Here is a 25,136-nt window from a genome sequence, read left to right as displayed (position 1 = left end):
ACCAATGAACTTGGGTATAGTATCTCTCCCCTTCCCTCTATTGGACGTAATCAGAACTGCTTGCTTTGTGTCATATAGGCCCTATGCTGTTTATGTACGGTACTTATTTGGCTGCCCTATTACAATAGTATCTGAGTATCTGAGTCTTCACTGTAGTTATCCCCACAACACCCCTTTGGAGTAGGGAAGTGTTATTATCCCCATTTTACTGAGGCACAGTCAGGGCCGTCTCCAGGCACCAGCGAAGGAAGCAGGTGCCTGGGCGGCCAATAGAAAGGGGTGGCACTCCGTCTATTATTGGGGCGGCATGTCCAGGTCTGCGGTGGCAATTCGGCGGCGGGTCCTTCAGTCCCTCTCTTCGTCGGCACTTCGGCGGCAACTCAATCACTCCGCTTCAGTCTTCGGCAGCAATTCAGCAGCGGATCCTTCACTCCCTCTCTTCCTCTTCGGCGGCAGCTCAATCGGGTTTTTCTTTTCTCTCTCTTTTTTTTTTTTTCACCACTTGGGGCGGCAAAAAAGCTGGAGCCAGCCCTGAGCACAGTGAGACTACATGACATCCTAAGATCACACAGGAAGTCTGGGACCTGAATCCTGGTCTCCCAAATCCTAAACTAGTGCCCTAACTAGTGGGCAATCCTTCCTCTCCCTGGTAACACTGCTAACAGAGATTTAGTTCCATCAGCAAAGGCTTGTGCTTTCGGAGCAGGGAGATAAGAGTTTATGTAGTGGCTGTGAGGCACCAGATGGCCAAAGCATGCAGTCTAGTGACCAGTGTGAAGTCCTAGGTGTGTGTGGATTTGTTACATATTCTACTGTTAGCAGTCAATGCAGTGCAGTTAGCTTTGATAGCAACATGTTTAGAAGTTCTATAGGAATACCAGTGTATGTTGGATTGGGAAGAGATTACTTTAATTTTTTTCACATGGACAAATACAGTTATCCATTATGTTTTTTCAGTACAACCTTCTCTGATAGTACACAGCATACTCCATGTTCTGTACAATTTTAAACAGCATTGAGACATGCATTCAGAATATTTTAAACAGGAATATGGCACAGCTCTGCCTTGTAAAGATTAGTCTTTTTCTCAACATAATTTGTTTATAATATTTGCTTCTTTAACACTGGATTTCTTGGTCCATCTTATTATAGTTCATCTTGTTCACTGCGCTCTCGGGAAGAGACCCAACGATTTACAATCAGTTCCTGAAATAGAAACATGGACTATTACAAGAGCAAAAAATAAAAAAAATAAAAAGCTTCCCCCCTCCCTCCTGTCATGCCAGTCATAACTCGGTAGCAGCAATTCTTGATGCCCCCCAACCTACATTTAAAGATTAACTTTGGGACCAGCTACCTCTGTGCCAGGCCTGCCCTCCAATTAATTTCTACCAAATCTGGGGTGCAACAGAATCTAGGATGCTCAACATCACAGTCTTGTGCTCTCCAGAATTTGAAACATGCCAGAGAGAAAGCAAAAATTAAAGTCTGCTACTATGCTAGGGAGCTAGAGTCTTCAACTACCCCAAAGGATTGCTCAGCTAGCAAAGATGAAGAAATAATTCGGAGCACAACTTACTTGAACTTTAATTCTTTTTAGACAGTCTGGTGATGACATTTCTTTCTCAGTCATATCACACGGTCTAATCAAATAACATAACATAAGTTCCTGTTGACAAATACACAAATATTCCTTATGTGAGACAAATGTACAAGCTTCAATTGATTTTTTGAAACAAGTTTTAAATTAGAATCCAGGTGTTTAGTTTGAACAACAGATCTCATCTCTGAGGCAAATTAAGAGGTATATACACTTGTATAATGCTTGTTAATGGGAAAAAACGGTTACTCACCTTCTCGTAACTGTTGTTCTTCGAGATGTGTTGTTGTCCATTCCAAGCAGGTGTGTGCGCGCCGCGTGCACGCCAGCCGGAAGATTTTACTATAGCAGCGTCCGTAGGGTCGGCTTCGGCGCCCCCTGGAGTGGCGCCTTCATGGCGCTGTATATAGGGGCCAGCCGACCCCCCACCTCCTCAGTTCCTTCTTGCCGATACTCCGACAGAGGGGCAAGAGGGTGGGTATTGGAATGGACATGAACAACACATCTCGAAGAACAACAGTTACGAGAAGGTGAGTAACCGTTTTTTCTTCTTCGAGCGATTGTTCATGTCCATTCCAAGCAGGTGACTCACAAGCCCGAAGCTAGGTGGTGGGGTCGGAGGTCACTGCAGACTGGAGGACTGCGCGGCCAAAGGCAGCATCATCTCTGGCCTGGTGTGTGATGGCGTAGTGCGCCGTAAAGGTGTGGATTGAGGACCAGGTGGCCGCTCTACAAATTTCCTGCGTCGGGACCTGGGCCAGGAACGCAGCGGAAGAGGCCTGCGCTCTTGTGGAGTGGGCCGTGATAGGCGGGGCTGGTATATTGGCCCGACTGTAGCACTCCTGGATGCAGGTTCTGATCCAAGCCGAAATTCGCTGCAACGTGACCAGGAGGCCTTTCATCCTGTCAGCCACAGCGACGAAAAGTTGGGTTGACTTCCTGAAGGATCTTGTCTTTTCGATATAGAAAGCGAGAGCCCTGCGAACGTCGAGGGAATGCAGCCTACGCTCCCTCACAGAGGAGTGTGGTTTCGGATAAAATACGGGGAGAAAAATGTCTTGACCCATGTGAAATGGGGAAACCACCTTAGGCAGGAAGGCTGGGTGCGGCCTGAGTTGGACCTTGTCCTTGTGGAAGACGGTGTACGGGGGTTCAGATGTTAGAGCTCTAAGTTCTGACACTCTCTGGGCTGATGTGATAGCCACCAAGAACGTGACCTTATATGAAAGATATAACAGTGAGCACGAAGCCAGAGGCTCAAAGGGGGGCCCTGTGAGGACGGACAGGACCAAATTGAGGTCCCAAGTAGGGACAGGTTGACAAATGTGCGGGAACAGTCTGTCAAGGCCCTTAAGGAACCGTCCAACGAGCGGGTTCGCAAACACTGAGGTACCCCCCTCTCCCGGGTGGAACGCCGAGATTGCAGCAAGGTGTACTCGAACCGACGAGTCAGTCCCAGGTGTCTCAGATATAGCAAATAGTCCAATATAAGAGGGACTGGGGCGAGCAAGGGAGCCTGGCCCCGTTGTGTGGCCCAGAGGGAGAAGCGCTTCCACTTGGCCAAGTACGTGCTCCTTGTTGAGGGCTTCCTGCTACCCAGAAGGACCTGCCTGACCTGATGAGAGCATTGCATCTCCACGGGGTTTAGCCATGGAGCATCCAGGCTGTAAGGTGGAGCGACTCCAGGTTTGGGTGAAGCAGGCGACCGCGATCCTGTGTGATCAACTCCGGTAGTAGGGGCAACCTGAGTGGCACCCGCATAGACGTGTGCAGAAGAGACGTGTACCAGTGCTGGCGCGGCCACGCAGGCGCTATCAGGATGAGCCGAGTGTGATCTCTGCGGACCTTGAGGATTACTCTGTGAATCATGGGAATCGGGGGAAAGGCGTAAAATAGCCCGTCTGTCCAAGAGAGGAGAAAGGCGTCTGTTAGGGACCCCGGACTGCGTCCCCTGAGGGAGCAGAATTGATGACACTTCCTGTTCTCGCTGGAGGCAAACAGGTCCACCTGGGGATGACCCCAGAGCCGGAAAATTGAGAGAACTATACCCCAGTGGATAGACCACTCGTGACCCTGGAACGAGCGGCTGAGTGCGTCCGCGAGCCCGTTGTGCATCCCCGGGAGGTAGGATGCTGTCAGGTGAATTACGTTCTGTACGCAAAAGTCCCATAATGCGAGGGCCTCCCGGCAAAGGGGAGAGGAGTGAGCACCACCCTGTTTGTTGATATAGAACATCGTTGGAGTATTGTCCGTGAGGACAGAAACGCACCTGTCTGCCAGCTGGGATTTGAAGGCTATGCATGCAAGGCGCACAGCTCGTAATTCCCTGACATTGATGTGCAGCGAAAGATCCTCTCGTGACCAAAGGCCTTGGGTTCTGAGGTCGCCCAGATGTGCACCCCATCCCCAATCCGATGCGTCCGTTACCAGGGAGAGGGAGGGCTCGGGGTCGAGGAAAGGAACTCTTGCGCAGACCACCCGCGGGTCGAGCCACCATTGAAGGGAGTCCAACACCGGCCGAGATAACGTCACCACTGATTCTAGGGAGTCCCTGACTGGCCGATAAACCCCTGCCAACCAAGACTGGAGTGGGCGCAGTCTGAGTCTGGCATGTCTCACCACGTAGGTACATGCTGCCATGTGCCCTAGTAATTTGAGGCAGCTTCTTGCTGTGGTGGTGGGGTAACGTTGGAGGCCGAGAATAATGTTGGATATAGTCCGGAATCTGGCCTCTGGGAGATATGCCCTGGCGTGTGTCGAGTCCAGAACTGCTCCTATGAATTCGATTTTTTGGGTTGGAGATAGTGTGGACTTGGCCTCGTTGAGTAAGAGGCTGAGCGCGAGGAAGGTTTGCCTGGTAAAGACCACCTGAGCCTCCACTTGCGCCCTGGACCTGCCCTTGATGAGCCAATCGTCCAGGTAAGGAAACACCTGGATCCCGTGCCTGCGAAGGAAGGCAGCCACCACTGCCATGCACTTCGTGAAGACCCTTGGGGCTGCTGACAGACCAAAGGGCAGAATCGTAAACTGTAGATGAGCGTTGCCCATGAGAAACCTGAGGTAACGCCTGTGCTGAGGGATTATCGCAATATGAAGTGTGCGTCCTTTAAGTCGAGGGTGGCATACCAGTCTCCTGGATCCATGGAAGGAATGATGGAGGACAGGGAGACCATGCGGAACTTGAGCTTCTTTACAAACTTGTTGAGACACCGCAAGTCCAGAATAGGTCTTTCTGTATTAGGAAATATCGGTATTAGGAAATATCGAGAATAGAAGCCCTTGCCCCGTAGCTCCTGAGGAACCTCCTCTACTGCCCCTGATGTGAGGAGGGACTGAACTTCTTGAAGTAGAAGTTGCTCGTGAGAGGGGTCCCTGAAGAGGGACGGGGAGGGGGCTGGTGGGGCGGGAGGGAGGAGAACTGGATAGAATATCCCTCCTTTACCGTGCGAAGCACCCAAGCGTCCGATGTGATCCGGGCCCAAGCACGATAAAAGGGGGACAGACGTGACAAGAAGGTAAGGTTGGACGGATCCAGGGTTCCGACTGGGAGGTCGTCCTCGACCGAGCCATCAAAATGGTGGTCTAGGCCCCTGTGTAGGCCTTGGTTGGGCAGATGACTGGCCAAAGGGCTGCTGTTGTTGCCTCCTCCTGCCCGTCCTTGGCCTTCTGCGCAAGGCATCCCCTCAATTTTGAGGCTGGTACGGCCGAGGGGCCTGCGGTGGCCTAAACTGCCTACGCTGAGTGACAGGGGTGTGTAGGCCTAGTGAACAGAGAGTGGTCCGTGAGTCCTTTAGGCTATGAAGCCTATCAGTCTTCTCCGAGAAGAGCATGGGCCCTTCGAAGGAGAGGTCCTGGATTGTTTGTTGGACCTCGTGAGGGAGGCCGGAAACTTGAAGCCAGGCTCCACACCTCATGACCAGACCAGTTGCCAACGTGCGTGTAGCCGAATCGGCCGCGTCCAGGGCTGCCTGGAGGGAAGCCCAGGTAATCAATCTCCCCTCCTCAACCAGGGCTGAAAACTCAGTTCGCGACTCCTGTAGGAGGAGGTCCGTGAACCTAGATAAAGCCGAGCACGTGTTGTGTCCATACCGGCTCACTATGGCTTGCTGATTGGCAATGCACAACTGCAGGCCCCCCGTTGAATACACCTTGCGCCCGAACAGGTCCAACTTTTTGGCCTCTCTATTTTTAGGCGTAGCCCCCTGAAAACCTTGGCATTCCCTCTGGTTGGCCGCATCAACCACTAGGGAGTCTGGGGGAGGGTGAGTATAAAGATGTTCATAGCCCTTGGTTGGAACGAAATATCGCCTCTCAGTCCTTTTGGCCGTAGGGGCCAATGAGGCAGGGGTTTGCCACAAGGTGCGGGTTGTGTCCGTAATGGTCTTTATGAGAGGTAGGGCTACCCTGGATGGGCCTGACGGGGTCAGGATATCAATCACCGGATCCGTGTCCACCTCAATCTCCTCAGTCTGGATCGAGAGGCTTTGGGCTGCTCGAGTAAGCAGTTGTTGGAGGATCCTACTGTCCTCCAGGGCCGGTGTCGCTGAAGTACCCACTACTGCCTCATCCGGAGATTAGGAGGAAGAGATCCCTTGAAGAGGGCCTTCATCTACCCCCTCTCCCTCTACGAGGGCCTGCAGCACACGGTATTCAGGCTGCGCGGCCGGTGCGGGCTCAAGATGCTGCACCGCGGCAGGTACCGGGGTCGACACCGAGCGACGAGGCGTGCTGGACGGTGCCTGCGGTGTTGGGAGCAAGGTCCCCATCGGTGCCATTGTTTGGCTGGGCGGTGCAGTGTCCCTTTGTGGCACACTCCTGTCAGACGGCGGTGCCGGTCGTGGTGGCGGCATTAGCAGCGGTACCGCTGACGTCGAAGATACAGATGCGGCTCGTGAGCGGGGTCCGTACGCCTGACCCACTGACTGGTGGTAGGCCCATGGCGTCCAGAACGGCCACTGGGGGGGCGGTTGCCACTGCTGCTGCTGCCACTGCGGTGGGTATGGTTGGGCACTCGTACGCGAGGACGATCGCCTACTTTTCGATCTGTTAGAGCGGTACGAGTCCGCCTCCGAGTCCGAGGTTTCTGAGTAGGAGGACATGGGAGGCGCGGTACCCACTGTCGCCATAGAGGGTGCTGTCTGCACCGGTGCCGCTAGAGTGGCGCGGCGCGGGGAGCGCGGCGAGAGCATTGCCAGTTTGCCCCTAGATTGATAATGGGGCCGAGCGGTAGCCGGAGGGTCTCTGCACCAGTGCGGCAACGCCGGCACCGGGAGGCTCAAGAGGTCTGAGACGGCCTCGAACGCCTCCGGCGTCGATGGGAGGCGCACTTCCTCCATCATGTCCGGGGATCTAGGCTTTTCCAGACTCGAGCGTACCCTCTCCGGGGCGGGAGTCAACGGGATGGCCGGATGGGTCTGCGGCGCGAATTGTCCTGTAGTAGACGTGGACGGCGCTGGCCCTTTAGAGTCCCGGTGTGGAGAACGATCCCTCACCGGCCTGTTCTTTTTAACTGGCACTGGCGATGGGGAACGGTGTCTCATCGAGGATGGTTTCTTGTGCGCTGACTCTCTCCGGTGCCGGGGTTTGGTGGCCTTGGCCTCACGACTTATCTCCGGTGCCGGACCACTGCGCACCAAGGATGAAGTGCTCGGTGCCGTCTCAGTAGGCCCGGGATCTGATTGTGGCCGCAGGGCCGCCTCCATTAGGAGGACTTTAAGTCTCTGCTCTCTATCTTTGAGAGTCCTGGGGTGAAAAGCCCTGCAGATACTGCACCTGTCTCTTTGGTGGCTCTCCCCTAGGCACCTCAAGCACGAAGAGTGCGGGTCACTCTTCGGCATGAATTTCCCGCAGTCCCGGCAGAGTTTGAACCCTGGGGACCCGGGCATGCCCCAGCGGGGCGACGAAAACTTGGGGAAAACCCCCCAACTAATAACTAACTAAGCTAACACTAAACAACAAACTAACTAACTATTTACAACAACGACGGAACACTGCTACGATTGCTGAAGAGCAAGCGAAGTTCCAGCTAGCCGTCACCAGCGGTAAGAAGGAACTGAGGGGGGTGGGGGGGTCGGCTGGCCCCTATATACAGCGCCATGAAGGCGCCACTCCAGGGGGCGCCGAAGCTGACCCTACGGATGCTGCTATAGTAAAATCTTCCGGCTGGCGTGCATGCGGCGCGCACACACCTGCTTGGAATGGACATGAACAATCACTCGAAGAAGAACTAGATATACATACTGAAGAGAGAACACACCCATTTGTGTATCTGCCTTGAGGCAGACATTACCACTCTTGTGACGCCTGGATACCCTGGTAACTGGCATAGTAGAATTATCTATATAGACAGGTCATACAGAACTGGTAACCTTTTAGAAGTTTGCACATCCAAAATACTTTCCTATTTGGGCAGGTGAGTGGAGGTGGAAGGAAGTTTGGAGTGCTGAGTTGGAAAGGAATGTCACTCCAGGACTTCCCCATTCTGCACACCTTTATTTCCCCCAATAACTTTCAAAGAGCCTGCACAGATGTGACCCTCCCGCTCCAACCAAGGAGACCTGGATATGGATCCCTTAGAACCTATCAACATTGCTACAAATACTGGCCAGGAAAGGATGTATTCAAACACCACTAGCGTGCGCTGCCCCCCAGCCTAAATATGAAGCAATCATGCTCAGAACCCAAATTCTGATCCAAGTCCAGTGTTGCTTTTCCACAAAAAAATCTCCAAGCTAAACTATTACATTTACCAGTTAAAACTATTTCTAGATGCAGAATCAGTATCTTATGTTGTTACCTTAGAAACATTCACTGTTGTTCTGTTCAAGCCAGACAAAGACATCCAGTTGAGCGGTCTGCGCAGTGACCCTACAAAGTTGTCATTAACCAGTTCAGCAATGACTGAGTAACTGGAAAATAAACCCAAAAAATAGATTACAAAGAGAAAATTATGGTCACTTAAAAATCCTGTAATTTAAAAACTTCTGCCTGAGAATATTTGGCTATTGTGACTGTCATAGCCAAACAACAAACCTGTAGGCTGCAGACAAGCCATAAGACCTGCACCTGTTTTTACTAGACAAAGAGGAAGTGGTGGATGCAATGCTTAATTTGTGCCAGGCCTTGCCAGGGCTGAGCCTGGTACCTCTAGGCTTGGCAGTTCACAGCACTGGCACCTTGGGCTTGCCACGTCAGTTATGAAAGTAAAAAAATTGCTTGAGCCCCGGCACCTAATTGCTTGAGTCCTGTTACTTCTTTCATTACAAATTAAGCACTGGATGGAGGAAGTAAATGGTGAATGCAGTGAATGATGGTTCCTCTCCCCACTGCTCCTACCTCACCCCACCATCCTGCTTCTCTTCTTTCAACAGTTCTCTTGAGAGTGCCCATCTTTCATTCACATAACTAATTAGGCATGCAAATTGATTGGCAGAGGAATGGAGATCACTTATAATAAATTATGGGCTTTTTTCCCTAGGTTACCCCCAAAATTACCTAAATCATTCATAATAAAAAAGATACACTATTACAAAAATCAGATCATTTTTCTGATTCCAATCAGCACATACAACATCTAGAGATGCCCAGGGAGGCATTCTGTAGTCTTCAATTATATTCTTAAATATTTGTATATGAACTCACTCTCAAACTTCTTGTTTTGTGCTTCTAGTAAAATGACATGTTGATTCAAAATATTTGCTTATCATGCATGGTTAACCTTCCTGGTTAGAAAAATTTGTTTTGGGTGTAGAAGGTACAAAGCAGGAAAATCATACTTTTAATTAGGAGAAATATATCCCAGTAAAAAAGGGGGTGGGGGAAGAGAGAAAATTGTATTCATTCATTTGAAACAAAAATAGAAGTTAAATCACACTAGTCAAATGCAGAGTAAGTATTTTATATTCAGAATATAAAGTGAACGCCAAACCTTGCATGGTAAAAGGGGGGACCTTTTCGATATAGCACTGCAACAAAAAAGAAATACTGTATTAGTCAGAGAATCATGAATTCCCAATTTTGGATCTCAGTATCAGAGATCAGAACCCTTATAAATAACTAACAATCATACCCATTACATAAACAAGCTATTGCAAAATCAGAGGAGAGAGGCTGAACCCTTTCAACCAGCTCCAGCTGATCCTATTTAATTGCATGGCACATGTCAAAAGCCAGTGCTGTATAAAGTGGATAGGAAACAAAATTCAGACCAGAAAGTAAACTGCTGAAGAACAAGCTCAAATAAACTCATGTAGATGTCAGGCAACCAATACCAACATTTCACCTATTATAATGGTTATTTTAGTGGATGATGAAGAAATTGCATTCAGGTACAATTTCTATACCATAAGGATTGTGTGTTAACTCCCAGTGCGCACACAAAAACATTCCTTAAGAGTCTTATAGTACACCTCTACCCCGATATTACGCGACCCGATATAACACAAATTCGGATAGAACGCGGTAAAGCAGCGCTCCGGGGGGGGGGGGGGCGGGGCTGCGCGCTCCAGCGGATCAAAGCAAGTTCGATATAACGCAATTTCACCTATAACGTGGTAAGATTTTTTAGCTCCCAAGGACAGCGTTATATCGGGGTAGAGGTGTAGTTTCATCTGAATGAAAAGAAGCATTCTGATATTTTATACAGACATGCTTTTCTTCATGGTTTGCCATCATTTAACAATTTTCTATTAGAGGATAAATTACACTATCACTCATTTCAAACTACAAAACTGTAATCAAGAAATTATTATTAAATAATTCTTAAGCTATTTACTATGGAAGTATAGACACTACTGAATATGTCCATTTGGGAAGAAAGCATAACAAAACAAAAATAAGTGATTTGAATTACAACTTCAGTATATGCTCCAATCCAACTCCCACTGTTGGTGGAAAGATTTCCATAGAATTCAACAGGAATTGGATCAGGCTGTGAGAACAGAGAAAGCTCACTACTCCAAACACTCATTAATTCCACTTGGGCTTCTCGGCAGAGTGGGTGGATTGGCTCATGAGGTGAATTCCAGTGCAGTTCCACAGCTAATATCTAGCCTATAGGCCAAAGCTACAGGTCCTCCAAGTCACTTACAGCCTGCTTTGGTACCAATGAATCTGCACAGGGGCAGACCATAGCCTCTGCCTGCATTAATACCTTATCTGCTAGCCTATAGCCTAACCAGCATGCAGTCATCTTCCACACAGGAGCTATGGAGATCTGCTCTGCTTGTACAGCCTCAATGTCAAGTTTAAGTGGTGCATTGGCTATTAAAGATTTAGTTGCAAGCTATTCCATTTTTGAAAGGAAACTACTCACAGAGATCGGTTCCATACTTCAGTCCTACTTTGGGGACCCATCCCTTACTTCGGAAGTAGTGATACGCCATGTATGTAGTTCTAAAATTAGGTTGCACTTGACTAAAAACTTCCCATAGCTTCAAAATAGTTAAAGGTTCCTAAAAATCATAACCAAAGACATTAGTATTATTACACTAACCTGGTGCTCTTACTTACAGGGAAATACCCAGGAAATGTTACACATAAAACAGTGTCTTTAGTGGAATATTCTATTCAAGTATCAAACATTATAATCCCATTGCAAAAAGACTACACTTGAGACATTAGCACTATGGGAGTCCATTGTCTGCAACGGAAGTCTGCTTCAATAGGAGTCTACCAATCAATATAAAAACAAAAAACAAAAAAACCCCACAACCTTTGAGCTAGCAGAATTCTGCTTGGTCGCATGTTGGTAGCTCAGGACTCAAGAGCGAGAACCCTACACCGATGATATATGTAAAGAAAAATAAAAGCTATTGTTTGTTATGAAAGACAGTGGTTACAATTCAAACCGCAAACTTTTTCACAAAAGGGAGGGACATTCCTATACATACTTCTTCCCACACACCTCTTTTCTCTTGTATTTCTCCCACCAACTCCACACACAAACTTTCTTCCACAGAAGGTACCTGTTTATCTGTATTTTGTTGCTAAATAAAAAGCATTGCACAAAGTTTATGGACAATATTCTTATATCTACACAAATAATAGAAACACACAACTAAAGAGAAAATTTCCAAATCCTTCTAGTTGGTAGTTGCTGCCTTTGAGATTAGCAGCATGTGATTCTGTCATAGTAGTTGGAAGTTTGAGACAGTGATCTATATCCAAGTCAATAGTATTTTGCATCTTTCAGAGCAAAAGTTGCAGATAACTAAATGTAACATCTTACCTCGTTATAATAAATACTCAAACATCCTAGAGCATAGACCAAGAAAAATGCCTAAAAACGTAAAAAGAGTAAGTTAAAATATTCTGTCTGTATCACATGGAGACCTGTAGTTATACGATTTACATGTTACAACAAACTCTAGAATTATTGCATAAGAGAAGTTTGAAAGCCACCGAAAGAGACGCATTCCCAGAGAATCACCTTTGAAGTACGTCATTGTGACTTTAAAGATAAACCGTTATCGGAATTTTACTCACAGGAGAGCAGCATATGCAGACACTGTATTCTAATTAAAGCAGTGTGTATAGATATTTTTGGAAGAAAGACTAGATACATGGTTGTATGTGAAAATTATAGGTCTGTTCCTGTAGCCCTTACTCATGTAACTAGCCACTCTGAGATAAATGGAATTATTCATATGCATAAAATCTGCAGGACTGGTCCCTTGAATGTCTTTCACTATGTCCATGTAATCTACAGATCATTAAAATTATTACTAAATTTACAAAAACAGTGCAAACATTTTGGATTTTAAAAAAACAGATCATTCTTTAAGAAAGAGGTATTTATTGCATAGATTAGTGCTTTGTTCTGATGTTAGAAGAAAAAGAAGTTTCACAATATTTAAACATACCTCCTCCAGACTGAGTTGCAAATATTCAAAAATCCTAAATGGATTTCTTCTGCATACTAATTTTTCCCTTTTGATTAACTAAAAGAAAAAAGTATAAAAATAAAATTATAAAGAAGCAACCAAAGAAAAAGGAAATACGTGTGTTGCATTCAAATGACATTTTTCAAACATCTTAGATTCCACCTTAACTTTTCATTAAACATTAGTGATTTATTTACTATACAGATGAACATTTAAATCGACAACAATACTGAATTGTGAAAAGAACACACTGACTATATTTAGTAAAATAAAATAAGTTACCCATGAAAAAGACAACTCGCTTGGCTTACATTTGATTTATCATGTGCTGCTTCATCTTCATGACACAATTTGCTTTCTTCTTCCTGCACCAATACATACTCATAAGCATATTCTTTCCCTTTGGCCAAATTATGAAATACTTGGTTGGTATAATCTTCGGCCTTGCAGCCACAGTGCACAATAAAATCATCATGTTTTTGGCAATGTACTTTAACTATAGCTTTAGTGTCCAATGGATACAGTTCCTCAGAGCCATAGTTGGCTAGTGGATCATCGTAAGCTGAATCACCTTCCAAACAAGCTTTCTTGCAGTCTACACTCATATTATGACATTTAACATTTGGTGCTGCTAAATCTCCATTATTTATGGCAGAATCTCTTGAAAGTTTCATTCCATCTTCTACGTTTTCCATTTCTGCAGCCATTCTGCAGTAAGAGTCATCATTTTGTGCAACTTCTCCTTCCCCTTTCATAAAAGGCAGATCAAATGGCTTAGTATAATTTTCAAGAATTTTGTTAACGGAGCAGTCATCAAGTCCTTGTTCTTGCATAAGGCTTTTAGCCCATTCTAGATGACACTGGTACCTGGATAATGGAAAAACAAGAAGTGGAAGATTCTAGGGCAGAGTATTGTTCAACTAATATGTTAAAACTAGGGCTGTCAAGCGATTAAAACAATTAATCACAATTAAGCGCATGATTAAAAAATTAATCGCACTAAATCATGCTGTTAAACAATAATAGAATACCATTTAAATATTTGTGGATGTTTTCTACATTTTCAAATATATTGATTTCAATTACAACACAGAATACCAAGTGTACTGTGCTCACTTAATAAAATAAATGTATGCACTGTAAAAAAATATATAGTATTTTTCAATTCACCTCATACAAGTACTGTAGTGCAATCTCTTTATCATGAAAGTTGAACTTACAAATGTAGAATTATGTAAATAATTAAAAAATAAAACAATGTAAAACTTTAGAGCCTACAAGTCCACTCAGTCCTACTTCTTGTTCAGTCAATCGCTCAGACAAAAGTTTGGTTATAATTTGCAGGAGATAATGCTGCGTCCTTATTATTTATGTCACCTGAAAGCGAGAACAGGCGTTCGCGTGGCACTTTTGTAGACGGTGTTGCAAGGTATTTTCGTGCCAGATATGCGAAACATTCGTATGCCCCTTCATGCGTCAGCCACCATTCCAGAGGACACGTTTCCATGCTGATGATGCTCATTAAAAAAATAATGTGTTAATTAAATTTGTGACTGAACTCCTTGGGGGAGAATTGTATGTCTCCTGTTCTGTTTTATCCGCATTCTGCCATGTATTTCATGTTCTAGCAGTCTTGGATGATGACCCAGCACGTTTATTTTAAGAACACTTTCACAGCAGATTTGACAAAATGCAAAGAAGGTACCAATGTGAGATTTCTAAAAATAAATACAGCACTCGACCCAAGGTTTAAGAATCTGAAGTGCTGTCCAAAATCTGAGAGGGACGAGGTGTGGAGCATCCTTTCAGAAGTCTTAAAAGAGCAACACTCCAAACTACAGAACCCGAATCACCAAAAAAGAAAATCAACCTTCTGCTGGTGGCATCTGACTCAGATGACGAAAATGAACATGTGTCGGTCCACTCTGCTTTGGATCATTATTGAACAGAACCCATCATCAGCATGGACGCCTGTCCTCTGGAATGGTGGTTGAAGCATGAAGGGACATACGAATGTTTAGCATATCTGGCACGAAAATACCTTGCAACACCGTCTACAAAAGTGCCACGCGAATGCCTGTTCTCGCTTTCAGGTGACATTGTAAATAATAAGGAGGCAGCAGTATCGCCCGTATATGTAAACAAACCTGTTTGTCTTAACAATTGGCTGAACAAGAAGTAGGACTGAGTGGACTTATAGGCTCTAAAGTTTTACATTGTTTTGTTTTTGAGTGCAGTTATGTAACAAAAAAAAAAATATCTACATTTGTAAGTTACACTTTCACAATAAAGAGATCGCACTTCAGTATTGTATAAGGTGAACTGAAAAATACTCTTTTGTTTATCATTTTACAGTGCAAATATTTGTAATAAAAATAATAATATAAAGTGAGCACTGTACACTTGGTATTCTGTGTTGTAACAGAAATCAATATATTTGAAAATGTAGAAAAACATCCAAAATATTTAATAAATTTCAATTGGTATTCTATTGTTTAACAGTGCGATTAATCGTGATTTTTTTTAATCGCATGAGTTAACTGTGATTAATCGACAACTCTAATTAAAACCAACAATACAATATAGAAATGAATGTTAATGCTTCCATAATTCATTTTTAATTTAAAATAATGTTTTATATATCAACTGAGGGATGTTTTTTAAACTGATCCAACACACTAGTTAAAATGGAGAGTAACCAATTTATAAGACTCTTTGGTATTCTATAATGCTGTGATACTGTAGAAAATAAACACAACTCAGGATCACCATAACATTAAGCTGTCTATATATTTTAAAAAGAATTACATATTTACTTGTAGCTACATGCTGAGATCCCAAAGAGAATGTTATAGTGAGGATTGAGTGAGTAACACAGGGGTCGGCAACCTTTCAGAAGTGGTGTGCCGAGTCTTCATTTATTCACTCTAATTTAAGGTTTCGCGTGCCAGTAATACATTTTAATGTTTTTAGAAGGTCTCTTTCTATAAGTCTATAATATATAACTAAACTATTGTTGTATGTAAAGTAAATAAGGTTTTTAAAATGTTTAAGAAGCTTCATTTAAAATGAAATTAAAATGCAGAGCCCCCCCCCCCGGACCGGTGGCCAGGACCCAGGCAGTGTGAGTGCCACTGAAAATCAGCTTGCATGCCGCCTTCGGCACGCGTGCCATAGGTTGCCTATCCCTGGAGTAACAGATGGCACTTCTTAACAAGCAGCTGAATAACACAAACTTATCTAAACATGAAGCCTACAAAAAAAATTAGACTGGACTAATTCATCTTTTAAATCTTAGTTAAATTCTGAATGTATTTAAAGGAAAAGACTAAACAGTGTTTCAGTCCAAGTATAAGTGGGTTTAAATCCACTGAAGGCTAATGAAACAGGCTGACTTTGGCACGAGATTTAGGGACAAATCCTCAGCTGGTGTAAATCAGTGGAGGTCCACTTACTTTAATGGAGCCAAGCTGATTTACATCAGCAGAGGATCTGGAACAAATGAAGTCTGAAGAGAAGACACTTCCTAATGGCTGCTATATCAAAGCTAAGCACACTATAACGCTTAAAGGCCCAATTCTGCAGTACTCACTCAACCAAATCTTAAAGGAAGTATTGCCTGTGAAAGGACTTCAGGATCAGGCCCTATATGATTACCAACTACTGCAGTGAAGACTTTATATAAACAGTGTTTACATTCTTCATATGTTATACTAGTAGCTAAAAGTAGAATTTAAGGATGCTGATTTAAACAGCGCGCAATAGAACACTGAAGACCAATGCCAAAATACGTCCCGAACTAGTTCTCAGCTACAAACAGACCTTGCAGAATTTCAGTTTCAAATCAATACATCAGTATCTGAGGGTGCTGTGCCTTGGATATATTTAGGCCCAACTTATTCAGAAATGCCCTTGGAAAGGTCATCCTAAAGTAAACTAAGTGATACTATTGTAAATAGTTTATGGTTGAAGAAGAGCGGTCTTGTAAATGTGATTGGAACAGGCCATCAACAGTAATATGATAAAGATCTGAAATGGTCTTTCCAAATTAAAAAAAAAAAAAATCTGTTTGTTTTACTTCTTTCTGCAGTTCTAAAACAGGAGACGGGAACACAAGGAAGATCAGCAAGATATTTATCTCATTTAGGAAATGTTTTTAATGCTATACATTTACATCTCCTAAGACTGTGACATACTTCAGATTTCAAACTGTAAAATTATAGGTATTTGGTAATTCTAAGGTACTTTAAGAAGGTCTACTAAATAGCAAGCCTTAAAGTGCAAATGGCAAAAAAACTGGACATGTTCTCTTTGCTCCTTTATGATGTACACCTCTACCCCGATATAACGCTGTCCTCGGGAGCCAAAAAATCTTACCGTGTTATAGGTGAAACCGCATTATATCGAACTTGCTTTGATCTGCCGGAGTGCGCAGCCCCACCCCCCTGGAGCGCTGCTTTACCGCATTATATCCACAGATTGACTGTGCTTTGTGTGAAGAAATACTTCCTTTTGTTTGTATTAAACCTGCTACCTATTAATTTCATTTGGTGACCCCTAGTTCTTGTGTAATGTGAAGGAGTAAATAACACTTCCTTATTTACTTTCTCCACACCAGTCATGATTTTATAGACCTCTATCATATCCGCTCCCCCCCTTCGTTGTTTCTTTTCCAAGCTGAAAAGTCCCAATCTTATTACTCTCTCCTCATATGGAAGCCATTCCATACCGATAATCATTTTTGTTGCCCTTTCTGAACCTTTTCCAATATATCTTTTTTGAGATGGGGCGACCACATCTGCATGCAGTATTCAAGATGTGGGTATACCATGGATTTATATAGAGGCAATATGATATTTTCTGTCTTATTATCTATCCCTTTCTTAATGATTCCCAACATTCTGTTCGCTTTTTTGACTGCCGCTGCACACTGAGTGGATGTTTTCAGAGAACTAGCCACAATGACTCCAAGATCTCTTTCTTGAGTGGTAACAGCTAATTTAGACCCCATCATTTTATATGTATAGCTGGGATTATGTTTTCCAATGTACACTACTTTGCATTTATCAACATGAGAGACGTGTCTCTCTCTGCCAATTATGTGACTATGCAATCACAGTTTCTTATTTTTAACACTTTTTCTCTCTCTTGCTTTGCTGTGTAAGAGATGCACACAAGCAGGAAGAAACTGACTGACTATATAGGGGAAATAAGTATAAAGTGTTGTTAAAAATCAATTCTAATCTTTTTCAATTATCATAATTTTAGTTGTTACTTGTAACAGTAGGCATAGAATTTTCAGAGAGAAGTGGAATTTTTAAATTGACAAATGTTATTTCTATAGGAGATTATTTTGATATCTAATTTAAGACAAAAGTCCCAAACTACTGTTATAATTATAAAGACAATTACAGTCAGCTACATAGTTTTAAAACTAACAGATCGAGGAGGATGAGGAGTAAAATACTTTACTTCCCCAACTGAAATTTAGAGATGGCAATTAAGTAGGAAAAAAAAAGCACTGTAAGAACAGTTAAAACCAAAACAAGTGATGCAGATGAACATGAAATTCAAATCCCTCCCTTCAAAATCTCTTCAGAAGGAAAGCCCTGAATCATCCAATGCTATTTACTACAGACTAGTTTTAAACTGTTAAAAATTTTGATCAGTATATATAATGTTATTGTCATATTATATAAGGTGGTTCCATACAGGGCTGTCCCTAGAGGGGTGTGGGGCTCAGGTGGAGGTGACGAATTCATCTCTTCCGGGACCGACCACGCCGGCTAATTGCACCGCCCAAACGCGGGGCCCGGAGCAGTCGCGCCGATTCGCTCTACCCAAGGGATGGCTCTGGTTCCATATCTTTCATCACCAAATAAAATAGACAAACTTTTATTGTACTGTACTTGATTACCATACAATAGCACTTTATTCATCTGAATAAAATGCTATGAAGCATGCTGTATATCCTGCAATAATGGGGCTGTCACGATGCCTACTGAGATCTGAAGTGGTTAATTGCACTACCACAAAATAAATTAATATTGGTAATATTATGTATTTCTGCAGTAGCATATTGGGAGGGGGGGGGTGAAAGAACCATTTGGCATGTGTTTACTTTAAGTTGAAATGATTATTATAAAAGACTACATTTTGTAATCCTATGGGTATGAAAAACAATACAGCAACTAATTTACGCCCCTCACTGGTTGTTTCTTAAACTAGTTGGTTGAATTTAAAACAAAACCCCCCCACCAATTCCCTAACTTATTTCCTGCATAATAAACAAAAGTGCTAAATCTGAAGTCATCTTGCAGGCAAACTCAGGAAAAAGATCACACTATGTCAGATTAAAATTTTATGTAAAACATTAAAATTGTATTTAAGTGTTAAAGACTGTTTCTGCCCATTCTGAATGAACCTAGTAAGCAAAAAGGAAAACTATTAAAAACAGCCTGCCCCAGAATAACCCCCCTTTTTGGTTGCAGAAGTATAAAGGTTTCCTTCTATGTTCATATAATCATGAATCAGTTGCTCATATTATAGTGAATACACTCTTGGCTCTAATTCGCACTGCTTACTCAAGCAAAACTCCCAATAGCTTACATGGAAAAAACAATGCTAGGAATGTTATCTAATATTTTATCTGTCTTTAGGATTTAGGAACTGGAAACAAGGAAGAGAAACAAAACTATGTGAATCAGCCTTTTTACAAGCCAGTTTGGGAACCACTGGGCTAAAACATGAAGCCAAATGAACTGTTACTGTACAGGCGAGTCTCCTCTTACACGCATTTAACATGCGCGAATTCAGCTTTGCGCGGTCGGCCAAAAAAGAGAAAAAAACCAACAATTTAAATACTGTACCTGTACTGCGGGCGATTCCACCCGCCATTACACTCAATGAAATTTTGACTATACGCGATTTTCGCTTTACGCGCTGACAGCAGAACGTAACCGCAGCGTAAGATGAGACTCGCCTGTACAAACTTAGGATACAGTAAGAAAGTTGCACTTACTTTTTTGATGAGAGTATGGGCATGTTTATCTTGGCATCTGCATTAAAAGAGAAAATGTTATTTACAAGTGTTTTGGCAATGCAACGATCTACATGCATGTATCTGCACTTAATAATTAGGACAAACCAAGTGGATATTACTAAACTGTCAAGAGAGTGGAAAGTAGTATGATTTACCTTGCCACTTAGCAACCAATAAAGGGTCTGAAATATTGTATTCTGGTCTGCTTCTCGAAAGAATACCTTTTCCAAAATAGCCCTGCAGGTGCAGGGGGAAAAAAGTTGATCAGAATTATTGATACAAAAAATAAAAAGGAATACCTATCCAAAGATCTAGATGCCCCTATCATAAATTACAAAAACACAATTAGATCAACCACCGAACACCAAACTCACCCACCCCAAAACATGTGAATTTTCTCAAAGGACCACCTCTGCAGCAGCCCATGTAAATAAATGTCTTGAGGAATGCTGCAAAGGTCAATAGATATGGGCTATTTCAGAACAGGAGTGAAAGTATGTTGCAAAGCTTAGGGTCCCTTCACAGAGAATGCACTACCAATAGCCCCCTCTCTTTTAAATTGAGAGGTAGTCAGCTTAAGTGCCACTGCCAATTTCATCTGTGGTAGTATGACACAAGGATAGAGGCGATCTTTCAAGTAGTGAGGTACCAAATGATTTGTGGCTTTATGAATCAAACCCAGCACCTCAAATTCAATTCAGAAACCAAAAGGTATTCACAGCATATCACGGAGTGACATGTTCGGCCACTTAATGGCCAGGCCACTGCATTCTGCACCAGCTTAAGTTTCCTGACTGATCTAAGGTTACTTAACGTCTAACAATTAATCCAACATTAGGCATGTAGAGTTTAGAGATTAAAAAATGTTTTCTTTATTAATCCTAAACAATTGCATAAGCATAAAACTTCAATAGTTTTTTTAATCAAGGCACTATTAATAATTTTTAGAACATATTATTTTTATACTGATGATTAAGTGAGGTTCCAAGAACAGGCAAGTCCTTGCATGATATTCAGTCAAATACAGTACTAATTACTATTGACCTTATTATTCTATTACCTTATTATTGACCTTATCATTGGGCATTAGGAATAAAGAATTATCTTTATTGCTAGTTTTATGACTTCTGATGCTGTATTACCATTTTACTCTAAAATATATTTTTTCGTGTTATGAAATTTATAAGCATTTTAGTCCTATGTAACACAGGATCAAATTATGCTAGAGAATGTTGTTTATGGAGAACATTAGTGATACCACAAATAGCATGCATTGAACATCGATAATTCAAACATGGAATGTTACCTTGCTATACAGCTGTTCTATATCTTTGGGGTTCCTCACAATTACATTGTTGTTAATAATTTCAGCCTGGTATAACTTGAAATCCTTTCCACAGATGTCTTCTTGGGAGGCAGGAATAGGGAATGGAGAATCATATGACTCAAACACTCTTCTTTTCCTTCTTGGGGCATGGAAAACTGCTTCTGCCATTTTCCAATAGTAACCTTTCCCTAAACAATGATAAGCTAAAGACAAAGAGCAGAAAAAGACATTTTTAATATTTTAGAAGCTAGTTTATTTTACATACCTGGACATCATTCCCTGCATTGCAAATCACCAATAGAACCAAGGTCTCCCAACTCCCATTCTCTAATCACTAGACTATACACCAAGAAATATTTCTTTAACAAGTTATTCTCATATTTCGTATTGCAGTTGGACCTAAAGGCTAGGGTCCCATTGTGTTAGCCATTGTACAAACATATAGCAAAGAAACAGTCCCTGTCTAAAAGAGTTTACAGTCTAAGTTTAAGAGGAGAGACAACAGATGGATACGACAGACAGGGTAGCACAAGGTAACAGTAAGACAGTTACAATGAGCACCAGTCCTAGTATACTGCCTAACTATTGTTAAGTGTTTTGTAGGCATCATGAGGGGGTGTAAGGATTTTAAAGAGCTTTAAAAAAGAACAATGTGGTGCTTTGCAGATTTTTTTTTTTACTGGAAGCTCCTTCCATGCATAAGTAGTGGTGTAGGAAATTGCACTATAGTACTCTTCAAAAATTTGACAAATGGGCAATCAACAGTGTCATTGGTGGCAAATCAGAGGCTGTTGTCTATATCTCAATAGTGTAGACAAGGTAATAGGGAGAGCATTTCTATGTTGACTATTATTATTATTATTAAAGATATGCCTACTGCCACAAACCCATCAACAATATAGCACACATGAACGAAAAGATGGGAAGGCATAGCCAAACATTTTTTAAAGTGCTGTATTCTTCCTGTGGGAGACCAGTACACCAAATAACCAGCTAGCTAACATTTGTAACACACGCTGACTTATTCCCTACTGTTGGGCACCCTGTATAACTTAGGCCTGTGCAACGTGGATGTAAAATCACAACCAGGTCAGACTTCTCCACTCCCACCAGACTTTTAACATCTTTGCACAGGTGTAAGCAGCAACACCCTGTGCCGGGCTGTGGGAATCAGGCATTGCCTTCCCCCACTTGTCACAGGGTATGTTTACGGCAGCACGCAAATAACGAAGGCAGAGGGGACAGGCCGTGTCAGTGCAAGGTCCAGCCACTATTTCACTGGGACATCGGCAGCATCACCATGCTGCGCATGCAGGCATCAGCAGCAGGCCCTGGCAGGGGTCTCCTCTCCACAGAGCGGAGCACAGCGGAGGGGTGGGGGCTTCCCCCGAGCGGGGCGCGACAAGAGGCCCGAGGCGTGATGTTCTAGCCCTGTGTACGCCATGCGTACAGGCCACGCACCTACTCTGAGGCGCGGGGCGACTCTCGCCGGCGCCCCTATGCCGGTGGCTGAGGCTGAGCCGTGTCACGGGCTGCCCAATGAGGGCCCCAGACGCCACAATAGCCGGTTCTTCCAGACTAGGCGCCCTTCCGTTACCATATCAACCACGGGGCCGTAAAACAGCGACGGCGTCGCAAAACAAACCGGCTAGCGGCGCGAGGGAGCCACGCGACCTCTTAGACTTAAGACCAGCCTCTCTCGGGCGCCGGCTTCTTCTCGCGCGCACATGCGTTGGGGAGCGGGGGGCCAAGCCTGGAAGTAGTTGGACCTAGCTTCCGCGCATGCGCACTTGGCTGGCTTTGGGACCAGAGGAAGCTGAAGGGCAGGCCGATAGACCACCCCCAAATTACAAAAGGGCCGCGCCCACCGGGCCGGGCGCCGCAAAGTGAGGGGGGGTCTTCGTCGGTCCGCCCCGTAGTTTAGGGGAAGGGGCCTTATCTCCCCATCTCACGGCGGGGCGGGCTATGGTGGGATTCCACATCCCTCGCCCCCCTTCTGCCCCGCTCCCACAGAGCCTGGCTGTGAGCGGGGGGTGCCCCCTGGCGGTCACCACCGCGTGCGGGTCTGTGCCTGAAATCCCGCCCGAGGCCGCCAGACTCGCGTTCGCGTAGGGAAGGCGAGGCGGGATTGTGGGGTAACGCCGCTCCTAGCCTCATGTGACGTGGCTGATGATCAGCGCTGTTGCAATAACACCGAAAGGGCTGGCACACGCCGGCCTGTGTCTAAAGAGTTGGAACAGTATTTATTGACCAGTTGCTTTTTTCAGAGAAATAACTTGTGGATAAAACCAGACAAAAATCTCATCCAGTTACATTTGCTATACAACTGCTGCTTTCTGTGGAGAGCCACTTTACATATCCTTCTGCACAGAGTTCAGTTAAGCTACTATGAACATTGATTCACTTATCAGATAGGCTAAAACCAAAAACTACTTTGTTCATTTCTTCCACAGTACACAGAAAGCAATTGTTCCCAGAAACATGTCAAACCTTTTAGTTCATTCTCCAATCTCAACCATCAGCCTCATCTGTGAACTACAGCATTCTGGGTAGCAATATACAGTTGCCAACTTTCACACGGTAAATAAGAACCCAGACTTTCGCAGTAAACCAAAAATACAGCTAATCCCATTTCAAAACAAGCCAATCCCTAAGAACCCCAACACTCTGTGACTAGATCATCCTGGTGTGCAGTCTGGAACTGTGGTGGGCCCACTGTGCACCCCTGACTTTCTCTCCCTCCCCCCTGCCCTCCCTTGCTGGGAGCCAATGAAGAAAAAAAAAGAAGCAACAAGTTACAAGCCCAACAAGCTACAAGCCCAAAACTAGCCAACAAGCAACTCAAGCCAATTAAGCCAAAAACAAGCCCAATTTCTGCATTTTTGTTTTGTTTTTTGTGGGTTTTGCATATCTGTAGTAATATAAAAATAAGCATATATCAAAGATACCCATTGGCTTCAGAATTCCCACTTGCAACTCTGCTACAAGTTACCTTTAAGCCAGGAGAAGCATATACCCTTGGGTAACTATTTCACATTCTTAGGGCTTATTAGAAGAAATAGAAACTCAGCCTGGTATAAACTTCTGTAAAACTATTTGCACATGTAGCATTTCCTTTTTCTCAAGGATGTGAGTCATAACATTATACGCTAACAATGTATTCCAGTAGAGCTTTTAGTTCATTTTGGATTGCATACAAAAGCAAAACTTCTAAGATTCCACAACATTTAGTTTAATAACAAATTGAAGTTTAGTTTCGTCTCTAGCTTCCACAAACTCATCTCACAAAGTTCTCTTATCGAATACTAGCTCTAGTCCACACCAAAATGTCATATTTCTTTAACACACCTTTTCAAAATAAAAACTCAGCCCTCTGTTATCAGGCAATATAGTCAGTGGGTGGAGGCGGGGTTGTGGTTATTTACATTAGCCAGTTCCAACTACCCTGAACTGACAGAAATTCCCATGGAAATTCTGGTTACATTAACTTTGACTGAGATATGGGACTGTTTTTGGAAACTTTTAAAAAACATCTAGGGAATACTTTTAACTTTTATTAATATGTGGTATCTGAATTTAGTTTATTAAAGACATAAATCAAAGTTGGCTGCTGCTTAGTTTCAACTGGTTTTCACAAGAGAAAAAAAAACAACAAGGAGAGAAGCCAGTCATATATCGGCCAAGTGTCAACCTTGTGAGAAATCCCACAATATGAGAAATCCTGGAGTCCTCAAAAATGAAGGAACGTGAGGTGAATAGTATTAGAATAGGTTGTATCAAAAATGAATGTGTAATTACAGAATTTATTTCAGACTTGGCAATAGCCTTGTGTTCCCAGATATTGCAAGCACATAGGTGAGGAACTCTTAAGGATCATCTACATGCAGAACTCTCATTGGCATCCCATATTAACATAACCATTATGATGCATACACAATTATGTTTTCACCCTATATACTAGCCATCCATCTACATTACATAGCCTTATACATTATACAAATGTGTAAGATTTAATTTTCATGCGTTCCAGTATCCCGGTTAGAGCACTGAGTTCCCATTCTCCTTCTCCTCATTCAAACACACTTAAGGCCCAATCCCACAAGTTTCTAAATGACTTCAAGTCCTTTTACATCAAAAGGAGTTGAGGGCACTTGGCACCGCAGAGGATGGCCTGCACTAGAGGCCCAGTGTCAGAACCACTCTCTTTTTGACAGAGGAGTAAACTCATCCCTTTGTAGATCATTTAGTGTTTCTCCTTCATTAGTCCCCCAAATAGAATGTGTT

At 43.5% G+C, this 25,136-nt stretch overlaps 1 protein-coding gene across 3 annotated transcripts; it reads right to left on the bottom strand.

The window, feature by feature from the left end:
- Positions 1-895: 895 nt before the first annotated feature.
- Positions 896-22,549, bottom strand: TSEN2 (tRNA splicing endonuclease subunit 2). 3 transcript variants are annotated; one of them, XM_065408361.1, is made up of 12 exons: positions 22,498-22,549; positions 20,832-21,055; positions 19,681-19,762; positions 19,505-19,541; positions 12,795-13,350; positions 12,463-12,540; positions 11,829-11,879; positions 10,914-11,052; positions 9,528-9,564; positions 8,397-8,508; positions 1,580-1,669; positions 896-1,206 (listed from the first exon to the last, which is right to left on the bottom strand). In XM_065408361.1, exons 2-12 carry the CDS (start codon positions 21,018-21,020, stop codon positions 1,147-1,149), a joined length of 1,431 nt encoding a protein of 476 aa, XP_065264433.1. In that variant the 5' UTR covers positions 21,021-21,055; positions 22,498-22,549; the 3' UTR covers positions 896-1,146. The 3 variants fall into 3 exon arrangements, with proteins under 3 accessions (XP_065264433.1, XP_065264432.1, XP_065264434.1); XM_065408360.1 differs by lacking the exon at positions 22,498-22,549 and adding an exon at positions 22,314-22,400; XM_065408362.1 differs by lacking the exons at positions 19,681-19,762; positions 22,498-22,549 and having other exon boundaries at positions 20,832-20,916.
- Positions 22,550-25,136: the final 2,587 nt, after the last annotated feature.

This window comes from Emys orbicularis, chromosome 7, assembly GCF_028017835.1.
Source record: "Emys orbicularis isolate rEmyOrb1 chromosome 7, rEmyOrb1.hap1, whole genome shotgun sequence".
Classification (NCBI taxonomy): Eukaryota; Metazoa; Chordata; order Testudines; family Emydidae; genus Emys; species Emys orbicularis.
This window is presented reverse-complemented; position numbering and strand designations above follow the sequence as displayed.

What these genes read in the sequence shown, in the direction of transcription:
- TSEN2 (XM_065408361.1), bottom strand. Translation starts at nt 21,020, where the DNA reads ATGGCAGAAGCAGTTTTCCATGCCCCAAGAAGGAAAAGAAGAGTGTTT. An exon ending in TAGAACAGCTGTATAGCAAG is followed by an intron (nt 19,763 to 20,831) that starts GTAACATTCCAT and finishes CTGCACCTGCAG; the next exon opens with GGCTATTTTGGAAAAGGTAT. An exon ending in TGCAACTCAGTCTGGAGGAG is followed by an intron (nt 11,880 to 12,462) that starts GTATGTTTAAAT and finishes TTACGTTTTTAG; the next exon opens with GCATTTTTCTTGGTCTATGC.